The sequence below is a fragment of the Talpa occidentalis genome, unplaced genomic scaffold, assembly GCF_014898055.3.
Source record: "Talpa occidentalis isolate TD23 unplaced genomic scaffold, MPIMG_talOcc4v2.1 talOcc4.11, whole genome shotgun sequence".
Classification (NCBI taxonomy): domain Eukaryota; kingdom Metazoa; phylum Chordata; class Mammalia; order Eulipotyphla; family Talpidae; genus Talpa; species Talpa occidentalis.
In genome coordinates, this window is record NW_023601104.1 from 24,385,519 (window position 1) to 24,406,008 (window position 20,490).

At 37.5% G+C, this 20,490-nt stretch overlaps 1 protein-coding gene across 1 annotated transcript in view; it reads right to left on the reverse strand.

Annotated features, from left to right (window-relative positions):
- Positions 1-20,490, reverse strand: part of ALDH1A2 (aldehyde dehydrogenase 1 family member A2) — an 84,531-nt gene that overhangs the window by 12,178 nt on the left and 51,863 nt on the right. Inside the window, exons 6-8 of the mRNA XM_037502569.2 lie at positions 18,490-18,618; positions 18,249-18,362; positions 841-943 (exon numbers count right to left, since the gene is read on the reverse strand). Of these exons, the coding sequence (XP_037358466.1) occupies positions 841-943; positions 18,249-18,362; positions 18,490-18,618 (346 nt within the window). The remainder of the gene's footprint in view (positions 1-840; positions 944-18,248; positions 18,363-18,489; positions 18,619-20,490) is intronic.

Here is a 20,490-nt window from a genome sequence, read left to right on the forward strand (position 1 = left end):
CACTAATGAATCCAATATATGCTAGTTGCTAAATGACTAAATGTCCTGCCAGTGGAGTGCCTACTCCTCAAGAGGAATTCAGATAGAAGGATTCTGATTCTCTTGACAGCTAAGATAAAGCTGAAGCTGAACTCTTTTGCAAATTCCAAGCTGAAGCCGAAATTCAGGCAATCTATTTTCTGATCTCTCCAGCATCGAAACTGGAAAAGCCACTCTGCCTGGCAGGATGTGAAGAAGAAAAAGGACGTTTGAAAGAGATTCTGGAATTTCATTCCCCGGAATGGCATCCTGCCTGGAGACACGGGATTCCCTAGGTCACTGCTCCAAGTCTCTGTGGAGCTCCACGGCTGAAGCATAACCACCTCCGATGCAAGTCTCTTCACACAGAACTACCCAAAGTGCACCGTCATCCTGACAGGAAGTCAGGGGAGCAACAGAAAGAGGTTGGCAAGAATAAACCCAGAAGGGGACGTGAACTTGGGAAAATGTTGGCTGGGCTAATAAAACGGAAGTTTAAAAAATGATCTGCAGAGGTGTAGGCCATTTCTCTTTTCACTATATGGCACAGACCAAGCCTTCTCATCTTTTAGCCTGTTCTACATCACTAAGCCAATATGACTCATCGGTATCTAGAAAACAAACTGTTCAGTTGTCAACTACTAAGTGCTGTTTTCCAAAATTAAACTATTTTCTCCTTAGGACAAAGGCTTCAGGTTTTTGTCTTTGCATGTCTTTTAGCTTCAAAGATCTTTTTCTTAGTATGCCATGAAAAGTGGAGATACAAACGAGAGCATCAAAAGGCAGGATGGCAGACATGGATGAGATCTGTGGTTGACTTACAATCAGCATCTGCAAAAATAATATTGGGACTTTTCCCTCCAAGTTCTAGAGTTACTCGCTTCAAATTACTTCTTCCAGCTGCTTCTTGGATAAGCTTTCCAACCTGAAAGAAAGGAAATGGAGACAAGGATTGCACACTGTGCAGCTGAGATGTTCAGTCGTCAAAGCCAGCTCTGGTAACGGTGGGCTGCAGCAATTAAGGATCATGCCAGGCAAACTCAGGAACAACTCCTGTGGTCAGCTTGTGTGGATAAGATGTAAGTGACTTTGGGTGCCCTATAATGTCTATGTTGAATCAATCTGGAAGACTTTTTTGTACTATGATGCTTGCAGAAGGAAGGAAAAGGAGTTTGAATCTAGAATCTTAATCATGGAAAGATTTTATTAAAGACAACTGGGAAGGTAAATGTGATTAGAGGATTTTCTCATCACTTCATGGTGGCTTTTAGCTTTGGACTCTGGCCTCCAGGAAAAAAAAAAATCAACTAGCTTCACTTGAAATAAACTCTTCGTGTATTCCAAAAATGCTAGGTATGACTCTAAGCACAGAACCTAGAGAAACTATAGACATTATACCTTTGCTGTGCCTCCAGAGAGCTGAAAATCTGTCTTTAGTTGTGCAATTCCTAGTTATTGAGAATCCAAGCAGAGCACAGGCTGAGTCTGGAGAAAGCATGTACTATTGTGTGGACTCACATTTACAATGAAATGGAAAGTGTCAAAATGGAAAGAGAGAAGCACCACCTGGAGACCTCTGCCAAGAAAGAACACATTCCCAGTGACGAGGAACATTGTCAGCTTTTTAGAGGTTGCCTCAGCTGACACCTTCCCCGAGTGGCCCACATCCACTGACTGATAATGGTCGTGAGAATAAAAGCCCTTTTGGCCAAAACAACATGCTCCACCACATTATGGTTCGACTTCTCCTCGTGCCCACTCCCCTCTAGCCAGGCTCCCTAATAAGTAATCCGCATACCATGCCATCTCAGAGACTGCTTCCAGAGGAAGCACTGCCAATTTCTCTGGAATTTCTTCCAGAGAAATGTACTGCCCTGTAATGGGTGCTGCTCTACTAGTGGCAGAGTTCAAATTATGGAAAATGTTGAGCTACCATATGGCCCAAATAGACAGTTTGCCCTTTTTTAAATTGAAGTAACATTATGTAAGCTCCAGGGGTTCTTCAACATGTGTAAATACTACACTGAATTCACTGCTGAAAGTTCTAACCTTCACGATACCATTGGCAGCTGTGTGCTTGTTGAGATGAAAAAATGCTACTTGTGCCTGGAACCCTACTGAGAGTTGATTTTTTTTTTTAAAAAAAGAGAAATTCTAAATTTACATTTCACTCCTTAGACCCTTTGTTGAGATCTTCAAATAGGACAAACTACTCGTTAGGCAGTATAGAGCCCTAATTAAAAGACTCCAGAACCTATATTTTTTACTGATTCTGTCACTTACCAATTGTTTCACCTGGAAAATTATTTAAACTTTCCTAAGCCTTGGTTCTTTTCTTTGTAAATAGGTTAGAAACAGTATCCACTTCATAATTTAATGCTCCTGAGGAGGGAGTGATTTAAGATATATGGCCCTGAGAAACCAGCCAGGCATACAGTCAGTGCCCACACAGTTAACCGCCCGCAGGTGTGAGAAGCTACAGCCCCCTTTGTCTGTGCTCAGTGCAGAGAAACGGAGGGGACTATAAGTGAGAGTGGGGGCTAATGCTAGACCTTCAAAAACAGAACCTCCCCAAACTGTCTATGAACACTAGCTGCTTCAGGGAGCCCCTCTGTCTTCTCCCCAGGCTTTGATATTACTCATTAACTTGATTAAATGATTTTTTACTTTTATTATTATTTTACCTTGAGGCAAAAACATTTAGAAAATATACTCTCGGGCCTCCCCAGTGGCACAGGCGGTTGAGCGCAGCGTTGTGAAGCTATGCAGCCTCTGCAGTGCCGGTTCGATCCCTGCTGGCTGCAGAGATACCCACATGGCGGGGCAGACCTCTTCTGTCTCGCCTGCTGCTCCCCTCCGCAGTGTATTTCAGTCCGTCTGCCTGTTGTGTTCCCCACTCTGTCTCTGGTGAGTCCTCTCACCCTCCTGCACATCTGGCCTGTTTACCCCAGTTCTTGTATAAATAAATCCTAAAATATATATATATATATATATATATATATATATACTCTCATTCTGAGGGGATCTAATCTTGGGGGGAAAAATAGTGACATCTTTAAAAGAAGTAGAATTAGAGTTTCTTAGTTTGCAGACAAATGTCACCTATGAAAGTATTAAGAAACAGGAACATCTGGCCCTAAAGATTAATGGGCAGAAGTGAGACCACCATATTGTCTTTTCCCTGCTGGGCCAAGTCTTCTCTCTTCTATCTCAAAATAAACTCTCTGGAGGATGGGCTAATAGAGGCCCAGGTCATAGACAAACATGTTCTCTCTCCTTCAAGAAGAAAATATGTATATACAAAGGAAAGGAGAACCTGGTCTGCTGTTCTGACAAGAAACCAGGAGTCAGGTGACAATTGTGACTGAAGTCTAAGACCTTAGAGCTTAGGCCTAGGGAGACACCCAGGCCTAAGGGCAATTTGGGCAACAGCAACCCTTCAATTTCATGCCAGCACGAGGGGGAGTCCAGGAGGCGGCCATAGTCTGTAACTGCCCTTTCTGAGGAATGTTAGAGTACTTGGCTCTAGTGCATTGGGAAATCATATTAATTGATGGAACTATCTTAAAGTCCAGGTTGATAAAGGACAAGTGCTTTCTCAAAGAGAATCACTGGAATTCAAGAACATTAGTACTGATTGTATTTTTAAAACTAACATTTAGTGAGTCTGTGTCAGACATTTAATGTATTGACTCATTTACGCTCAAAAATCTTACAAAGTAGGTGTTCTCTCATTTTAAAGATGATCAAACTCAAGAGCTAGAAGCTGATGGGTGTTACAGGTCACCTAGCAGAGACTGGCAGCACCCAGGGGACTTCCCAAGGCTCACTGTGCCTCTGCCCTTCCTCCCAGCATCCTGCCCTTTCTGCCTCCCTCTCTCTGTTTGCCAAGCACTTAGGTGTGACACAGACCTCCAAGCCTTATCTCTGATTCCAAAATGATTTTAAAGTGGGCAGGAACATCACCTTTGTAGACACAAATGATGATCACAAATCATCAGTTACAAAATTACATTCAGTCTTTAGATTCACATTTAAAAATAAGGAAAAGCAAGGGAAAATCATGGGTTTTACAGAGTAAGACAATTAAATGATCATTTGGGGTTTTAAGGAGAGTGCTTGTCTGCCTGGCATTATATGCTTGTCAGCTGTACTCCCTGGCATTTATCAAACTGCTTTATGGGTTGATGTTTTCTGCCACTAGGAATGTTGTCCAGTGGTTATTTTCATGGCTACAGTAACTACACAAAAATCTTGCTCAGTCTGTGATCCCCCAAAACAACCTAAGAGTAACTTTTTCTCTGCCAGTGCTTTGCCAACTTTTCATCAGAAACCAGATTTGTGCTAAACATTGCAAGGCAAATCTCAGATGAATAATGCCTTTCTTCTTCATCTTTGGAAGGTCAAGTTGCAGCCCAGCCTCAAGATAAAGCTGGATGTGTTAGACCATGCAGAAACCACTTCTATCTGCAGTGGACTCAGGAACAGGACATTCTGAAAAGCCCTGGTGTTCACCAATCTCCTTCATTTAACACATATTCATGGATCGTTACTGTGTGCCACGTGCAGTGTTGGACACAATCCCTTACTGGCAAGAGACTCACAGCTAAAACAACTCCCAGGTAAACCTAACAGGTGCTCTATAAAAGTAGCTTTGCAGCCCACTTAGAGAAGAATCTGGATCTTATTTAAGATTAGATCTAAGCAGATCACACTATGATTCTGCAATACTTTGTTCTATCTGAGTCACATCACTCTGTTCCTTACACCTAGAATTGGGCTAGGATGCAACATTAATTACAGGCCCAGGCATTCGATGCCTTCCCACGACACTCACAGTTTCCACGTCAGATCTTCCTTGGAAAGTCTATTACCACTCATGCATTCTCCTAAGTGAAGGGAGGTTAAATGACCCCAAACGGGACCCCATTACCATGAGGGGGAAAGAGGCAATGGTAAGAAGAACAGATGCACCTTTAAAGCAGGGATTCTTCATAGTAGCGTGTTAAAAACAAAGAGTCCAAATGTGAACTCAACTGTGACTGTTTTCAAAATATGACAGGTCCTGGGCAAACTAGCCTAAAATATTACCTGTAGAAAACCCATATAAAGGTTTTCAAAATAAAAACGATGGGGTTAGACAGCCTAGGAAAGAACATATTACAGACTTTGAACAAAAACCTGGGATGAAATGGCCCTTCTTAGATATAAAAGTAGACCTAAGCAGGCTTCCTTGGGGATGTGGGCCACACTGGTCCCATGGTGGCACAGACGTGGGAGTGCACCGTGAGCTCAGTGGGGCTGCAAAGATGCACAGGTCCTCCAAGTGATGAAGGTCAAGTCAATAGAGGTGAAGTAAGACAGTCAGTGAGATAGAAAAATGTTTGGTTTGAGAAATAAAATACTGTATGTGAATACAAATAGGCACAGATACCAAATTTTAAGTTCTTCATTTTTTTTTTTTTTTCCAATCAGAAGAGATTTTACAACATACTCTTATTCTGTTTCCTATGAGATTGCTGGCAACCTAATTGCAATCCTATTCAGGTTTATGGACAGTTTGGCCCACAGGAGTCAGAAGACCTAAGAACTACAAACTCTACTATGGCTTCTAACAAACATTCCATTTAGGAAAGCCACTTTCCTTGTTGGGCCTGTTTCTTCACCTGCCAAAGGAAGGCACAAACCAAGCACTTAATCTGCCCCTTAGTACTCTACGTAGTTGAAAGTGATGGAAAAAAAAACACACATAAGGTTCCTGGAGTCCTTGCTCATTCTGAGAGTCTGTAATTCTGCAATTTTTTTGCTTATGGAGCAGAAGTACTTTTTCATGAAAGTAATATACTGCACTGAATGGTAGAAAACCTGATCTTTCTTTTAGTTTCTCGCACAGAGCTCATTATGAAAGGGTAAGTGATAGCATTCCTATCATGTGAATTCTTAACTTTGTACACTCTGCTGAGTCTCTCAGCTGTATCTGTGTACCCCAACAGATAAGGGCGGGTAACTGAGGGCTCCCACACACATAATGGTACTGGGCTAATTCTCAGCAGGAATGTTGGCACGAATCAACTCTGACTCCCCTTCTTGTTTTGAATAGGCTTCAAGATTGATATCAGGAGTATCCCTGGAAGAGCCACAGTGTCCCAGAATCATGTTCTCAGCAATGTAGCAGGGTAAGGAAATGCAATTTGGTGCTTTGCGAGAAAAATAATTTGTTATACAGGACTAAAAAAGAAGGTGTCAGGCCTTCCCTCTTTATTCAAGGCATTTCTTTCAGAACAGAGTTTTTTGGATTGGCAAAATTTTCCTTTTTACTAATTAGTTAGTTATCCATATTAATATAGGTTCCTCCTCAGAGATATTTCTTTTCATTGATCAGTTAATTATACCTAGGAGTGGATTCATTCTCAGAGCTATGCCACTGTTTCATTGTTGTTGTTGTTGTTGTTTTTAATAGAAAAATCTCTACTAGAGATCTCAGGAAAATGGTTGAAGAAGCCTCCTTTTTGCAGTATATTTTTATTTCTTGTTTCTTATCTCCTGCCCTTTCTCGGTTTTCACTGTTGTGCTTACTGGTTCCAACTCTGGTGGAAACAGAAATGTCCCCCAAATATGTACAATTGGATATTTCCTGGCCTTCTGAAATATCCAAACATAAGAGGCCAAATCAATCTGTTCAGATTTCTATCAGAAATAGGACCAGAACCATTTAAATAGCTCCTTCAAGTGAAAACAGCAATTTCAAGTCTTTATTTGGGAAATTCAGATTATGAAACCCAATAGAGCCACTACATTCTCACCACTTTCCTACCTTCTCATCATCACACACCCATCGCTGGGGCCACATGAAACCACTTGCCCTTCCTGTAACTTGCCTTTGTGTCTACGTATAAGCTGACTCATCTGCCGTATAAGATGCCCCATTCTCTCTCATAACTCAGTTTTCCAGAGCTAACTTTGCCACCTCCTCCAAGAAGCGATCTTACTGGGCCTTCCCTCCCAAGCGGGGTTGATGTTCCTTCTCTGAGAGAGCCCATATAACTCTCTCACTATTTTTAAAAGGTCACAAGAACATTCTAATATGCCTCTAGGGTTAGAGACTAAAAAATCTTTAATGGCATTTATCTCATACTGGTTTCTAACCTTTTATCATTGGTTCTGTATTCCAACTATTTGACATTATCCCTTATTGAGCACATATTCTGTGCTGCTTGTTCTCACCATTATTTAATCTTATGATAATCCAGGGAGGCAAGACTTATTAGCTCATTTTATAGTTGGAGAAAAAGCCCACAACTGAGGTCAAGAAATGATGTGCTGACAGGCACCCACTGAGTGGCCTGCAAGAACTGGCCTCTGAAGGCCCACACCAAGCCTAGGGCACTTTTTGCTCCACTATAACTTCTCTTTTCCAGATGTTCTCCTAGGAATTAGGTCCCTTTTAGTATGCGAAGAATTCTAACAGTTAAAGATCCTATCTGCAACTAACAGAGAGTCCAGGTTGAATGTCCTTTTGTTATGTAAGTCCCCTTTCCTTTTTTGGATAAATGAAAAAAATTACAATTTTGTTTTGGTCTGCTTTGATAGAAAATAGTTTGGTGTATTCAGGTCAGAGATGCCTCATGTCCCAGTAAATAGGTGAACCAAAGGGAAGGGCATCTTAGAACCCTGTTCACACGTAGTCTGAGTTCTGAGGAGAGATACCGCCTGCAGAATAAGTCAAAGAAACTCAGTTAGCAGTACTCAAGTTTTGATTTAAGTAGTACAGATGGAAAGGAAAAAAAATTAGTAACTTAATACATACGTATCCAAAACCAAAACGTTGTCTTTTGGATTCAAAGGCTGGATGACTCACTAGTAGACACACAACCTTCAAAAGGGGCCTATGAGCTGTTTCAAAAAATAGACAAAAGTGTAGCAAGTCACTTCCCCCACCTACAAAGAAGGGTGAGGCTGCCCAGAGGAAAGAGCTGACCTGATTCATGGCTCCAGAGCAGAGAGGGTGTCTGTGTCGTGCACCATGACATTCATCTCACTTAGGAAATGAAAGAGGCACCCCGGCTGCGTAAATTAGAATCAGTGATAGTACAGCTGTTAGCTGCAAACATTTGTTTGGCATGAATCAATCTGGACTCTCCCGTAGTTTGCTTTGATGGTCTCTCTACTATCTTGTTGACTAATGATGAAATCATGGTTTGTTAATCTTACAGGATAAAGAAAACACCATACCAAGCAAAATGCGAACTATTTTCCCGTACTTTATTGAGGTTGTTTATTGACTCTGTGTTTATAAGAGGCTTTCATATTCACTTATTAAATATTTATATGCATTGCTCATATATTTCACTACAAAAGGAGAAATTAATCCTATTGTTAGTCTAAGTAACTTTGCTTTTTAACTGCCTTTTGCTAAAGTAAAATGGAAAGCAGCCACCTCAAATAATCTTATTACTGACTGTTCTCAGTCGTTTTGTGATGTACCAGCAGGTCCCCTTTTCTCTAATCACAATAGGAGCCACTGAAATCCACATGCTCCCTCTGGAAGAACCTACACACTATCTTAAATAATTTACAAACTTCAGAAAAGACAGATGAATAAAGAAATAAAAGATACAAGCTGGAAAGGGGTTTGGGAATCAAGACGTCACTTGGTTCACCTGTAAAACTTCTCTACTTGCACCATTAACATGGCCAATTATAAACTGGCTTTCCTATTATAGACAAATGCTTCTCAGGGCCTCTATTGTCTGTCCACGATATCACTCCAGAGAAGTACTAGAAGATACTCTGGGGGCCACGGGATTTGTTTCCCTCCAGGTGAATGTAAGCCTCTTCGGAGAGAGAAAAACATAGACTCAGGGCCACCTTCCCCCTCATTCTCTTTCCTAAATTCTCTCTTCTCTCTCTCTCCCATTGAACACATTGAAAATCTGCATCTTTGAAGATTACATATGCAGTTTTTAATGTTCTTTCTGTGAGGATAAGGAATGCCCTGTTCTATAAAGCTATAGAAGTCAAATGAGTGGAACTCTGGGAGGGGACAGACATAGATCAGTGGAATAAAACAGAATCTTGAAGAAATACTTGAAATACGAATATGGAGAAGTGATGCCTGAGAAACGCACAAAGGGAATTCCCTAGAAAAGGACAGATGGTGCTGGAATCATGATCATCTATATTTTTTCTAAAAAGGAAGAGCTTATTTCCCTACCTTACAACACAAACAAAAATTAAAATGGATCATAGGTCTGAAAGTTAAATACAAAACTACATTTCTAGAAGGAAACAGGAAAAAATCTTTGCGATGTTAATTTAGGTAAAGATTGCCTAGGCATGACAAAAAGGCCTGATCCATACAGAAAAATAATAATAAATTGAGGTCATCAAAATTAAGAATGCCTGTTCTTCAACAGACATTGTGAGAGTATTGAAAGAAAAGTTCAGATTAGGAGAAAAATATTGCAAAGGATTTATATTCAGAACTCACAAAGAATTTTCAAAATTGAACAATAAAAATAAATAAGAAATGGGTAAAGATTAAAATACACTTCACCAAAAGAGATATACAGTGGAACATATACAAATTAAAAGATGTTCTAAAGTAGAGAAGTGGAAATTAACACCACACTGAGATAGGGCTATATACCTTATTGACTGGCCAAAATCAGTAAGACTGACCATACCAAATGCTGGTGAGGACATGAAGGAGCTGAAGTTTGACACATTGCTGGGCGGAATGTAAAATGGTATAAGTACTTTGGAAATCAGTTTGGGAGTTTCTTAACCTACCATAAAATAGCTATTCCATTCCTAGGTGCATATGTCTTGACATACTGATGAATATGAAGTCTATATATACATGAAATGTTCACATCATCTTTTATTTGTAGCCATCCCAAACTGGAAACAACCTAAATATCCACCAATAAGTGAAATGGATAAACAAATTGTAACATATACACGAAATAATACTCAGCAAAAAGAAGTAATGGAGTATTTGCAATATATGTGGATCTCAAAATACCCGTGCTTAGTAAAAATAGCCAGACAAAAGAGTATATACTAAATGTTTCTCTTTATAGAAAATTCTAGAACATGCAAACAACCTACAGTGAGGAAAAGGAGATTAATGCCTGGGAATGTGGGGGTGGAGGTGGACGGAAAGATAAGAGAATTTGAAAAGGGGCAGTAGGAAACTTTTGAGGGTGATGGGTGTATTTACTATCTGAACCTTGGTGGAGGTTTTACAGGCAGATATACATATCTCAAATGGTACACTCTAAATAAGTGCAATTCATTATAAATCAATTATACCTCAATAAACCCTTTAATAAAATAGGTAAGCAATAAAAATGTTAGCATATTTGAACAACTATGCCATATATCTTTGTTGTCCTTTGTGGACCTTTGGTGGGGAAACTATATTGAATCTAATTTAAAATATGATTCAATGGTTTTAATTAAAGGTAAATGGATAAGAATAAATTAGGTTTTAAATTAGAGCTTGAAAGGGAAAAAGAACAGGAGGAAAAAATTTTAAAAAAGCAAAAGTGGGGCCTCTCCTGGTGTCGCAGCAGTTGAGCGCTGGGCTGTGAGGCTGCCCACAGCCTTTGCAGTTCCCATTCGCTCCCCGGCCGCTGGCGAGGGTCCCACAAAAAAAAAAAAAAAAGCAAAAGTGGTGAAAAGAACAGATCAGAATCCAATAAGAGAAATGATGTAGACCGTAAGTAAAAGGGAGCAACATTTGAAGTTCCAAGTATTAATAAGAATAAAGCATCAGACTCAACACAAAAGCTGACCAATTATCTACACAGAGGGGAGAATAAAATTATTGAGTTAGGATTCACTGTATAAACAAGGGAAGGGAGCTGATTTCTAACAGAAGAAATAGCATGCAGGGGTTGCACAATGGTCCCAGGGTGCATAATGGTGTGATGCCAGGGCAGTGGGGCTGTCTCAACCTGCGAGATCCTCTGGGGACCAGGTCTCGAACACAGAAGATACAGACAAGAGAAGGAGGAACGAGTTCATGAAGAATTTCAGTAATTTTACCCAGAATCAGTTCTGTGCACTGTATACTGGATGAACCCCAGGGTTTCTTTATTTGTAAAATAAGAAATGACTTAAAGGCATCTGTATCAGTGCCTGGAATACAGTCGAAAATCAAAATGGCCACTGGGTGGAAGAGATTATCAATCATCTCTTTTGCAGCTAGACAGCTACAGGAATGAGGGAGAATGTCTGACGTGGCATAGGCATAGCTATGTTTATGAGGTGCAGCTTATAGAAATACCTTATCACTTTATAGTTTACTGCATGAGCTACAGCTTTTTTTCTGAGAAATAAAGCAGTGCTCCGCTCAAATAGCCAGTAGTTCCCCTGCTTTCTGTCAGTGATTCTTGCAGATCACCAATACTAAATAGTTTTATAGCAAGTATGAACTTTAGGAATATTTGCAAACTTCTAATAAATGTTGGCGTTTTTCGTTGTTTTTGTTTCTTCGTTGAGAAATTCATGGGTACAGGGAATGCTCTGGATTACGTCCTTGCTTCACTAAACTAATTTAGAATTCATTTTTTCCCCTTCAGGCACTGGTTGCATAGAACTACGAACACAGCAGACAATGTGAGTGATACATGTCAGTTTATACAAACATTTTATTTTAGCACAAGTTAACAAATTCAGAGTCATAGTTTTGTTTTTGCTTTTGTTTTTCTGGGCCTGGGAACATGTTCTGGAGTATGATTCAAGTTATATGTAAACTCCTGGTTCTTGAATGTTAATGAATATATTAATCACTAGAAAAGCTTATTGCAATGAGAATTCCTGGACTACATTTCCAAATGTTCTAATTTAGAAGATCTTGGGTGGTTGCCCAGGAATATGCATTCAAACAAGTCCCTCCTCACACCCCTGTACTCTCCCCTCCCAGCACTGTGGGTGAGGTGACTTGAAGGACTACTGCAAACAAAGAAACTACAGTATACTTTTCTGCAAAGACATTTCTCCCTGTAACAGCAGTCAGTTCTGGCAAACTTAGGTTGGAGGAATGGCCCCCAGAATTATAATTCCACCATAGTGGAATCATAAATGAGTTCTTAATGGATACCAAGTGTCCTCCTCCAGCACTACTCTTTAAATTGAGTATAGTATTGCACTTACAAAGAAAAAGGATTCAAAATTAGTTTATCCAAACAAGCACCCGGGCAATATTCCCAAAAAGTGAAACAGAACAGCAAAAAAACAAAAACAAAAAAATAAACATTAGACAAAAATATTTGTAAAAAATTTATAAAGGCATAAAACAAAAGGAAAGTAAAACTGCCAGAAGAGAGCAGGAATTAATTTTTGAGAGTCATATTATTTGCAAATGGAAGTTTCAGATTCAAATAATATTTACTGAGTCCTTACAATGTGCCAAGCAACAGAACTCAAACTTTCAAATATCTTACTTCAATTAATCCACAAATAAACCTGTCAGGAGTTATCCACAGTCCCTCTTAATAGAGGAAGAAATGAGAGATCAGAAAGACTAAATAATTTGCCAAAGTCCAAACAGTCAGAAAGCTGGGATTTGATCCAAGATTGGTTGGATCCCTTCTATTATACCACACTTTCCCAAATATAAATTGTTTTATAAATTTCATTTTTAAAAATAAATAGAAAATACTGGTAGCTAATTTTACTGACACTTTACTAAGAACATGTCCCTGTGCTAAGCACCTTAAATATATTAGAATATTTCATCCCCACAATCCATGTAGGCACAATCATTCTTATAGACAAGAAATTTGAGGCCTGGACAGATTAAATAATAACTGTAAATAGATCCACACAACGATTATAGAGGTTTAAGTTATGTCTAACTTCTCTTACATGGATCTGACTTATTTAATCTTGATTGCTTTTAGCATGACTTGATGATTATATTTGGAATTTCTTACTGAAAAAAGTGGTGATTTCCTCTAGGTTTTAGAGATGCAAAGTACATTCTTGTGACATAGTGTTGTTTCAAGCTCTCATTTTAGTAAAACAATTTAGTCTTTTATTTTCCTTTAAGAGACTCTAAGTAAAGAATTTTAAGAATTTTCAGCAAAATATGTATCAGACTTCTTGAAAGTGCTGGTCCTTAATACCAGACATGGGAAATGATTCTGAGAACTGAACGATACCAGTATTTGTTGATTAACTGCCAATATCAAGCAACATATTACTCACAAAGGTCCCCACAGCTGGTGTTTCTTTCCTCCAAGTCCTTTTTGTACTACAGTTCCCATGCCATACATACAGTTTCATTTTCTCCAAAGAGAAAAGGAAGTTAGACTTAAATTTTCCTCACTTCTAATACTAACAAGTCAACTGTGAATTAAAGAGTAAAATTATCTTCTTAGTATTATCTTTAAATGAAGGAGCTTTACATTTAAATTTAAATACCTTGACGTAATCACATTACTTCTTAACACACAGATAAGTAAAAAGTAAATTAATCAAGACAATTAATTTCCAGCCTTGATCTTAGAAAGTATCTTAAAATAAAATTTTAAGCAGAATGGTATAGAATTCTTCTTCTCTCCCTCCATACTCCCATACCAGCACACTGTATTAATTACACATTGAGATTGAATATGCAACTGGAATAGATTGAATTGCACAAGTTCTTTAAGGTCTAGCTTAGTACTTGACATTTAGTAAGTACTTGATACATGTTTATGGAATTGACTTGAGATAGTTTGGGTTTAAAACTTCAAGTTCTATATCAGAGTGTTAGATATAAGTCCTATAAAACATCAAATGAGATCTAAGGAGGTTAAAGATGCAATTTTAAACAAAATTTCAGAGAAAAAAAAAAAGAACTGAGTTACAGCAGAGTTTATGACCTCTCAAAATAAGATACCTTTGACCAGGCTTTCAAGAAAACATATTCCACTGATAGGTTATCCTTCGTAAATACCCGCTTCGATAAGCCATTCCTCATTTTTAATGGCTTCACCCTCCTGTGAGATGGTTTACAGCCCCTTAGCCAGAGAGGCAGTTAGCACTGTGATTTGGAGTGTAGACTGGGTATGATTCTCAGAACTACAACTTATTAGCATGTGACCACTACCAGGTAATTTAACATCTCCCAGGTATGCTTTACCCACCTGTCCTGGGGTTGAAGTGATGATATAGTGAGATGATATATGCAAAGCACTTAGGAGGTACCAATTTCCCCTTATATCCAGAAACAGAAGTACCTATGAACCCTTTTGATTAATTGTGATATTGTTTGTTTTTTAAAGACTATTTTTTATTACAATGACATGTATTTCTAGGATGGAAGTTTTTCTGCTTATATTATCATTATTGATGTGTTTTGCTTACTGAGATAATATAGTAATTACAATTGGATCACATAATAGTACTATGTAAATTTCAAGAATCTACCATATTTTTAAAAAAGCACAAAAGATAGTTGATTTTTTAAAACAAGAAAAATATCAATGTACTATGAGGTATATAATGTGATAGTAAATTGTAGGAGGTAATAGCAAAAAGTAGAGGATGAGAAATGAAAGAATTCTGTTGTGTGCCTGTCATATTATAAATGACCATATCAATAATACACTAAATATCAACAACCCTACCAAAGTGGTTACAGAAAAGTGCATATTATAATATTCCATTTATGTGAAATTCTCAAATAGGCAAAATTAATAAAAAGGATCTGTGGTTTCCTGGGGCCAAGAGTGTTCAGACATAAGGTATGAGGTATCCTTGATTTGAGCAGTAGTTACATGAGTGTATTCATTAAATGGGTGCATTTTCTTATATTTTAATTATGCTTCTTAAAAGTCTTCAATTTTTTTTTTTAATCTTAAAAGGCAAAACAGAGATTTGCACCCAAGCAGCCTAGGTACAAGCACTATTTTCTTACTGATTTACTATATATCTTTTTTTGTCTGTCCTGAAAGATTTGGTCATTCATTTAACACAACAGTCCAATATTTGATACTGTGACTTCAAACAACAACAACAAAAAGGTGCTCAATATTTAGGCTGAAATAGTCTTAGGTAAAGATTTTACATGCCTAGAAATTAATTTATCTATTAGTACCAAAGACCTATATGATGGCCTAAGTGATAAACAAATAAGTGAAAAGATTTATACCATGTTTCCAGATGAGAGGTTAATGCTTAGAGAAAGCACTTTCCCCAGTTTAACAGAGATATGAAATGTATAGGCAATCAAAATGCCAATGAAAGTTTTGGGGAAGACAGTAAGGTGCTTTGAAACTGATCTGAAATTTTATCTGAAAAAATGGAGAACAGTCAAAAGGTTTTAAAAAAACAAATAAGGCACCTACCATATTGCAACCCACCTTATAAAACTTAGCAATTAAAGCATCTGGCAGGAGTGAAATAATAGACAAATATAATTTTGAGTCCTGAGACAGAAATATGTACCAATGAAAATTTATCATGTAATGTTATGTTCTATTCAAATAAGCTACAAAGAGAGAGATTGCTTAATAAATGGTGTCAAAATAAGTGAACACTCATTTATTAAAAAAATAATTTTAGGCATTTTCTTTCATTATACATGAAAATAAATTCCAACAAGATTTAAAATTTAAACAACAACAAGAAAACTATAAAGGTACTGAAAAAAAGGTTAAGAACCACTTGAATTAAGGTCAAGAATCTTGAAGGGTTTTTTTTAAAAGATTACAGGAAACCCAGAAGCCATTAAAAGAAAGACTGAAAGATATGCCTACACTTAAATATGAAACTTGAACATAGCAAATAATTCTATTTTAATAAAACTGGGAGCAAATTGGGAATCCTATAAAAAACAAAATTAACACACTTAATACATAAAGAAATCCTATAAATGAAATCACAGTTTTATTGGTAATAAACAAGTTAAAATATAAATACCCTTTTATTTTGCAATTTCATTTCTAAGATGTGCTTATCAGAATATCTGTATCTGAAATATACACGTATAGAGAGGGAAAAAATCTTTCTTGGATCTCAAAGACTTTATTTCAAGAATCTGCGTGATTTGGAAAAGAAATCTGAAGTGTACATGAATGGAGGATTAAATCAGTAAGTTATGACACTAATGCTGAGAGTATTCTACCCGGTTATTAAAAAATATGAAGACCACATAGAAGTACTGATATGTAAGTTATTATATCTCATTTTACATATTGTGATCTTATTATTAAAAAAACTATACCTCTGATATGATATCCAAAATCATAAACAGTGTTGAAAAGATATGTTACCACAATAAAAAAAAATACAATTAAAATATATACAGTAGACGCTTCTTAACTGATTTAATCAGGACCTACTTGTTAGTTAATTGAAAAATAGGTTAGAGCAGGGAAAGATATTTTAAATATTTCATTTTAATTTGAAAAATATGTACACTGATTCTGCAGCCTTTGGATATAGGGCCAAGGACTTTTCTTTAATTATGAGTCCACCTGTCCTTTCTGATTAAAGCATACCCCTAAAATTGTTTAAGATTGCCGGTTTCAATTTCTTTAAAGTGAAGACTTAAAAACATTTGCAAAGCAAGCCAGGTGCACACTCTATCTAGATTTATGTTTTTCCTCAACCTTTTACCATTGTCTTGTGCCCACTCCTAATTGACTGCAGCTTTTCTTAACATGTAGCCCTTAGCAAATCTTTTCAAAGCATTAGATTTAGTTTCAATAAGGAACAATAGTTGATAATTCCCTGTCACACTCACATCTTGATTTCTATATTTCATTAAACTACAAAACTACTATAACAAGTAAACTAGAATAAAAGGTTTGGAAACAAACAAGATGAACTCTTGACAAACAAAAACTAAAATAATCTCTAAATGTAAATTAACACTCAGCTTTCTTATACTTGCATGAATCTTTAACATGAGCAGAGTAGCTAAGTGTCATTGATTGTATCACCTGAGGTAATCAAGTCCCTGACCTGTGCTGTCCAATACCAGCCACACCCGTGGCCATGGAACACTGAAAAAGAGGCTAACCTGGATTGAGATATGCTTAAATGTAAAATATTTATCATATTTTAAAGACTTCGTATGAAAGAGAGGATGTAAAATATTATATGACTTTTATATTGATTGTAAATTGAAATGATATTTTAGAAATAAAGTAAGTATATTATTAAAATTAATTTTATTTGTATTTTTTAATGTGGCTAATAGTGAAATTTAGATTACAAATGTTGTTCTCAGTGTTCCAGACCAGCAAACATCCTTTGTTCACTGGTGATATTACCTGTGAGGTTCTACTCGATAAAAATCATTCAGACTCTACCTTTTCTCTTTCTGTTACCTGAATCAAATGTATTTTGAAGTAGTATTTCATGAGAAATCTCTCTAAACAGACTTGTACCTCTGTATCAGGGGTTGATAAACTATTGCCCATAGGCCAAATTTGACCTGTTGGCTATTATAATGTGGCCTGTGAACGAAGAACAGATTTTGTTGTTGCTTTATTGTTGTAAACAGTTGTGGTGGTTTTTTTTTTTTAAGGTTGGTTTAAAAAAAAGATTAGTATTTTGAGAAAAATTATATGAAGTGTGCTCAGTTATACATTACCTGTGCCCACCTTATGCTTATTACTTTATTTTATAAAGGTGTAGGTCAGTTGCAGTAGAGACTATATTGCCTGCAAAGTCTACAGTATTTCCTACCTTTTATTTTTTTTTTTTTAGCAAAAAAAGTGTGCTGACCCCTGCTATCATCCCTTATGGCTCATGGGGCATAGTTAGTTACCAATTTCATCTTTGGAGCTAATGAAATCATGAGACAGGAAAGCTCTTTTTCCATTTTAAACTCTAGCAAAGACTAGATTTCCAGCTTCTGCCATTATTGTTTGTGACTGAAAGAGTATCTAGAACCCCAGCTTCTGAGACAGTTTCTTCTGGGATAGTTTTATCTGTTTGTTCACTTTTGCTGCTGATATCTGTGTTTCTTTAATTTCAAAATACAATGAGGTACTGTTTTTCTGAGACCAGTTTTACCCAGATGGCATTACAAAACACTCAGAGATCTGTGGCACCAAATGGTCAGTGTGTTCCTTTTGATATTCAGCTGTGATGCCCATGCAGCCCTCTGAGGGCTTGGTACTCATGGCTCTTTCAGTGTCCGGCCTACAGGTGACATTCTCAGTTTGCTTTTAAGCCCTCAGGGCTGCTCCTCAATCCATGGTTTCTCAAGTACCTACCTCAGTCGACCCTGTGAATGCAATCTTGTCTATGCCAATGTGAGAAGCGATTGCTGCCCCAGCCGTTGGCCCGTATCCTGGCAAAATATTGATGACTCCCGGTGGAAAGCCAGCCTACCAAAACAGAATAGGAGGAAACATGGTTTGTGAAAGCTGAAGAAGCACGATAAATGGGATGTGCTCCAGTAGGCCCCAAACTGTAAGGGGAGTCTGAGCGACTCCTGAAGGTGGTTTCTCTTACCTCCTTGATGAGGGCTCCCATGTAAAGCGCGCTGAGCGGTGTTTGTTCTGCTGGTTTAATAACTACTGTATTGCCACAGCATAGAGCTGGAGCAATTTTCCAGGCAAACATCAGCAGGGGGAAGTTCCACTGAAAGAAAAAAAAATCTCAAAGGTTGATAAATGGAAAAATATTCCTCTACTACTTTGTTTTCAAGCTGTGACTTCTCAGATTTCTCAGACTAGTCCTCAACATAAATCTTGTCCACCACAAAGTATAGATGTTTGGATTTTTTAATTACTTCATTAAGAACTGAATAGGACTGACCTTGGAAATCTTTCCTTTTCTCTCTGTTCAGCAAATTACTGTATTTCAACTACCCACGAAAGGAAATCTCATGGTGAAAAGTGAGTCTTTGTTTTGTTTTTTTCAATGTTGTTATTTTATGTTTTTAAGACTTCAATTCCAGCAAAATCTTGTCTATGAAAATTTCTGCTCATATTTGGGAATTTTACACCAGGATTTCCATTCTGGTATGAAAGTTCTTCATTGTGGAAGAACTAGAGGAGAAAATCCCAGCTAAAAATTAAATTTAGGTCGCTCTGCCTTTCAAGGTAGCGCCTTTTCTCTGCATATATGTATCATTACACAATGCTTATGATTACAAAAAATAAAATGCATTACTGATGAGTATGTAAAAATTTTAATTTGTCTTCTTTCCTCTGCAAAATAAGCTGATGGAGACTAACCGATATATGTGAGTATCTGAATTTGGGGCCTAAAATGGTTTAAAATGATTTTAAAAGGATATTAGGATTGCATTGTCATAAGCAGAGGCATAAGCCTCAGTACTATCAGGTGTTGCTGATAATTTCATTAAGAAAGAAAACAGAAATTCTGGCCCTCTGGCTTCAGACCCTGACCACAATGAGTTTCTGCCTGAAGCATCTCAGCTGCCATCCTTGAAAGATTCTCACTGGCCCTGGCAAGCTTGCAAAAATATACAAGTGTCTTGCCTTCACCAAACACCCAATTTCTTTTCCCCTTAGTTGTTTATAAACTTGGGAGTCCACAGTGATGTTTTAATTCCATCTACAGTATATAAATCTTGGAGCGCAGTAATTGAGCCGGAGCTGGCTGACAAGCAGCTCTTGTCCTGTCAGTGAAAGCTGTAGCTCCCAGTATGGGAAGGGAAAGAAGAGCAGGTTTGAGTTCTTGCAATTAAGGTGACAGACTTCACCCCTGTTCTGATCCAACTACGATTTCCCTGGATGGTTAGGAGAAAAAGAACTTAACCTAAGCCTCTCATTTTCTGTTTTCATCCTCTAATAAATTTCATAGTAACTCAGAGCTTACAGATCATTTAAAAATATTAATGCCACTGAAAATATTTGGCCCCTAAAGCCAAAGATCCTCTTGAATTACTCTCCTATATAATGACAAGAAAAAGCTTCTCGTCTATACTGTAAGAGTTTAATCTGAGCCTCCCCTGAAATCTTTGCCAGAACGATTAGCTCTACAGTTAAAAGATTCAATGATGTTTTGTATAGTGCCAAGGCTGTGTATGAGAGGAAAAAAAAAATGTTTAATGTTCCAATCCAAACACTAAGCACTACATCTATTTCCCTTTACAAGACATACAACAGCCCGGCATGGTTTCAATTATGACCGTGACGTTAATTGTACTGCTGTGTCTTCTGTAGTCTTCTATCTAGATTCTTGTGAAAAGAAACAGTGGGAAAGAATGGGATTAAAAGACCATATAAAACAATATGCCTGGAAAGATGGTGAGTCACAGTTCTAAAAAATAAACAAGCAAATATAACAAAGCATTAATTTTCCATAAGCAGAATAGACATCCATAACCAAGGGCAGGTTATTAATACACTGGGCTTTGCTTTGCTTATTTTAATCATGAGAATTCCATGACTTGAGAACTCAACTCCTGGTAACGGAGCTGAAACCCTATTAACCTGTTCAAATAAGCATTTGCAGGGAGGCTGTTAAAGATATGTCAACAAC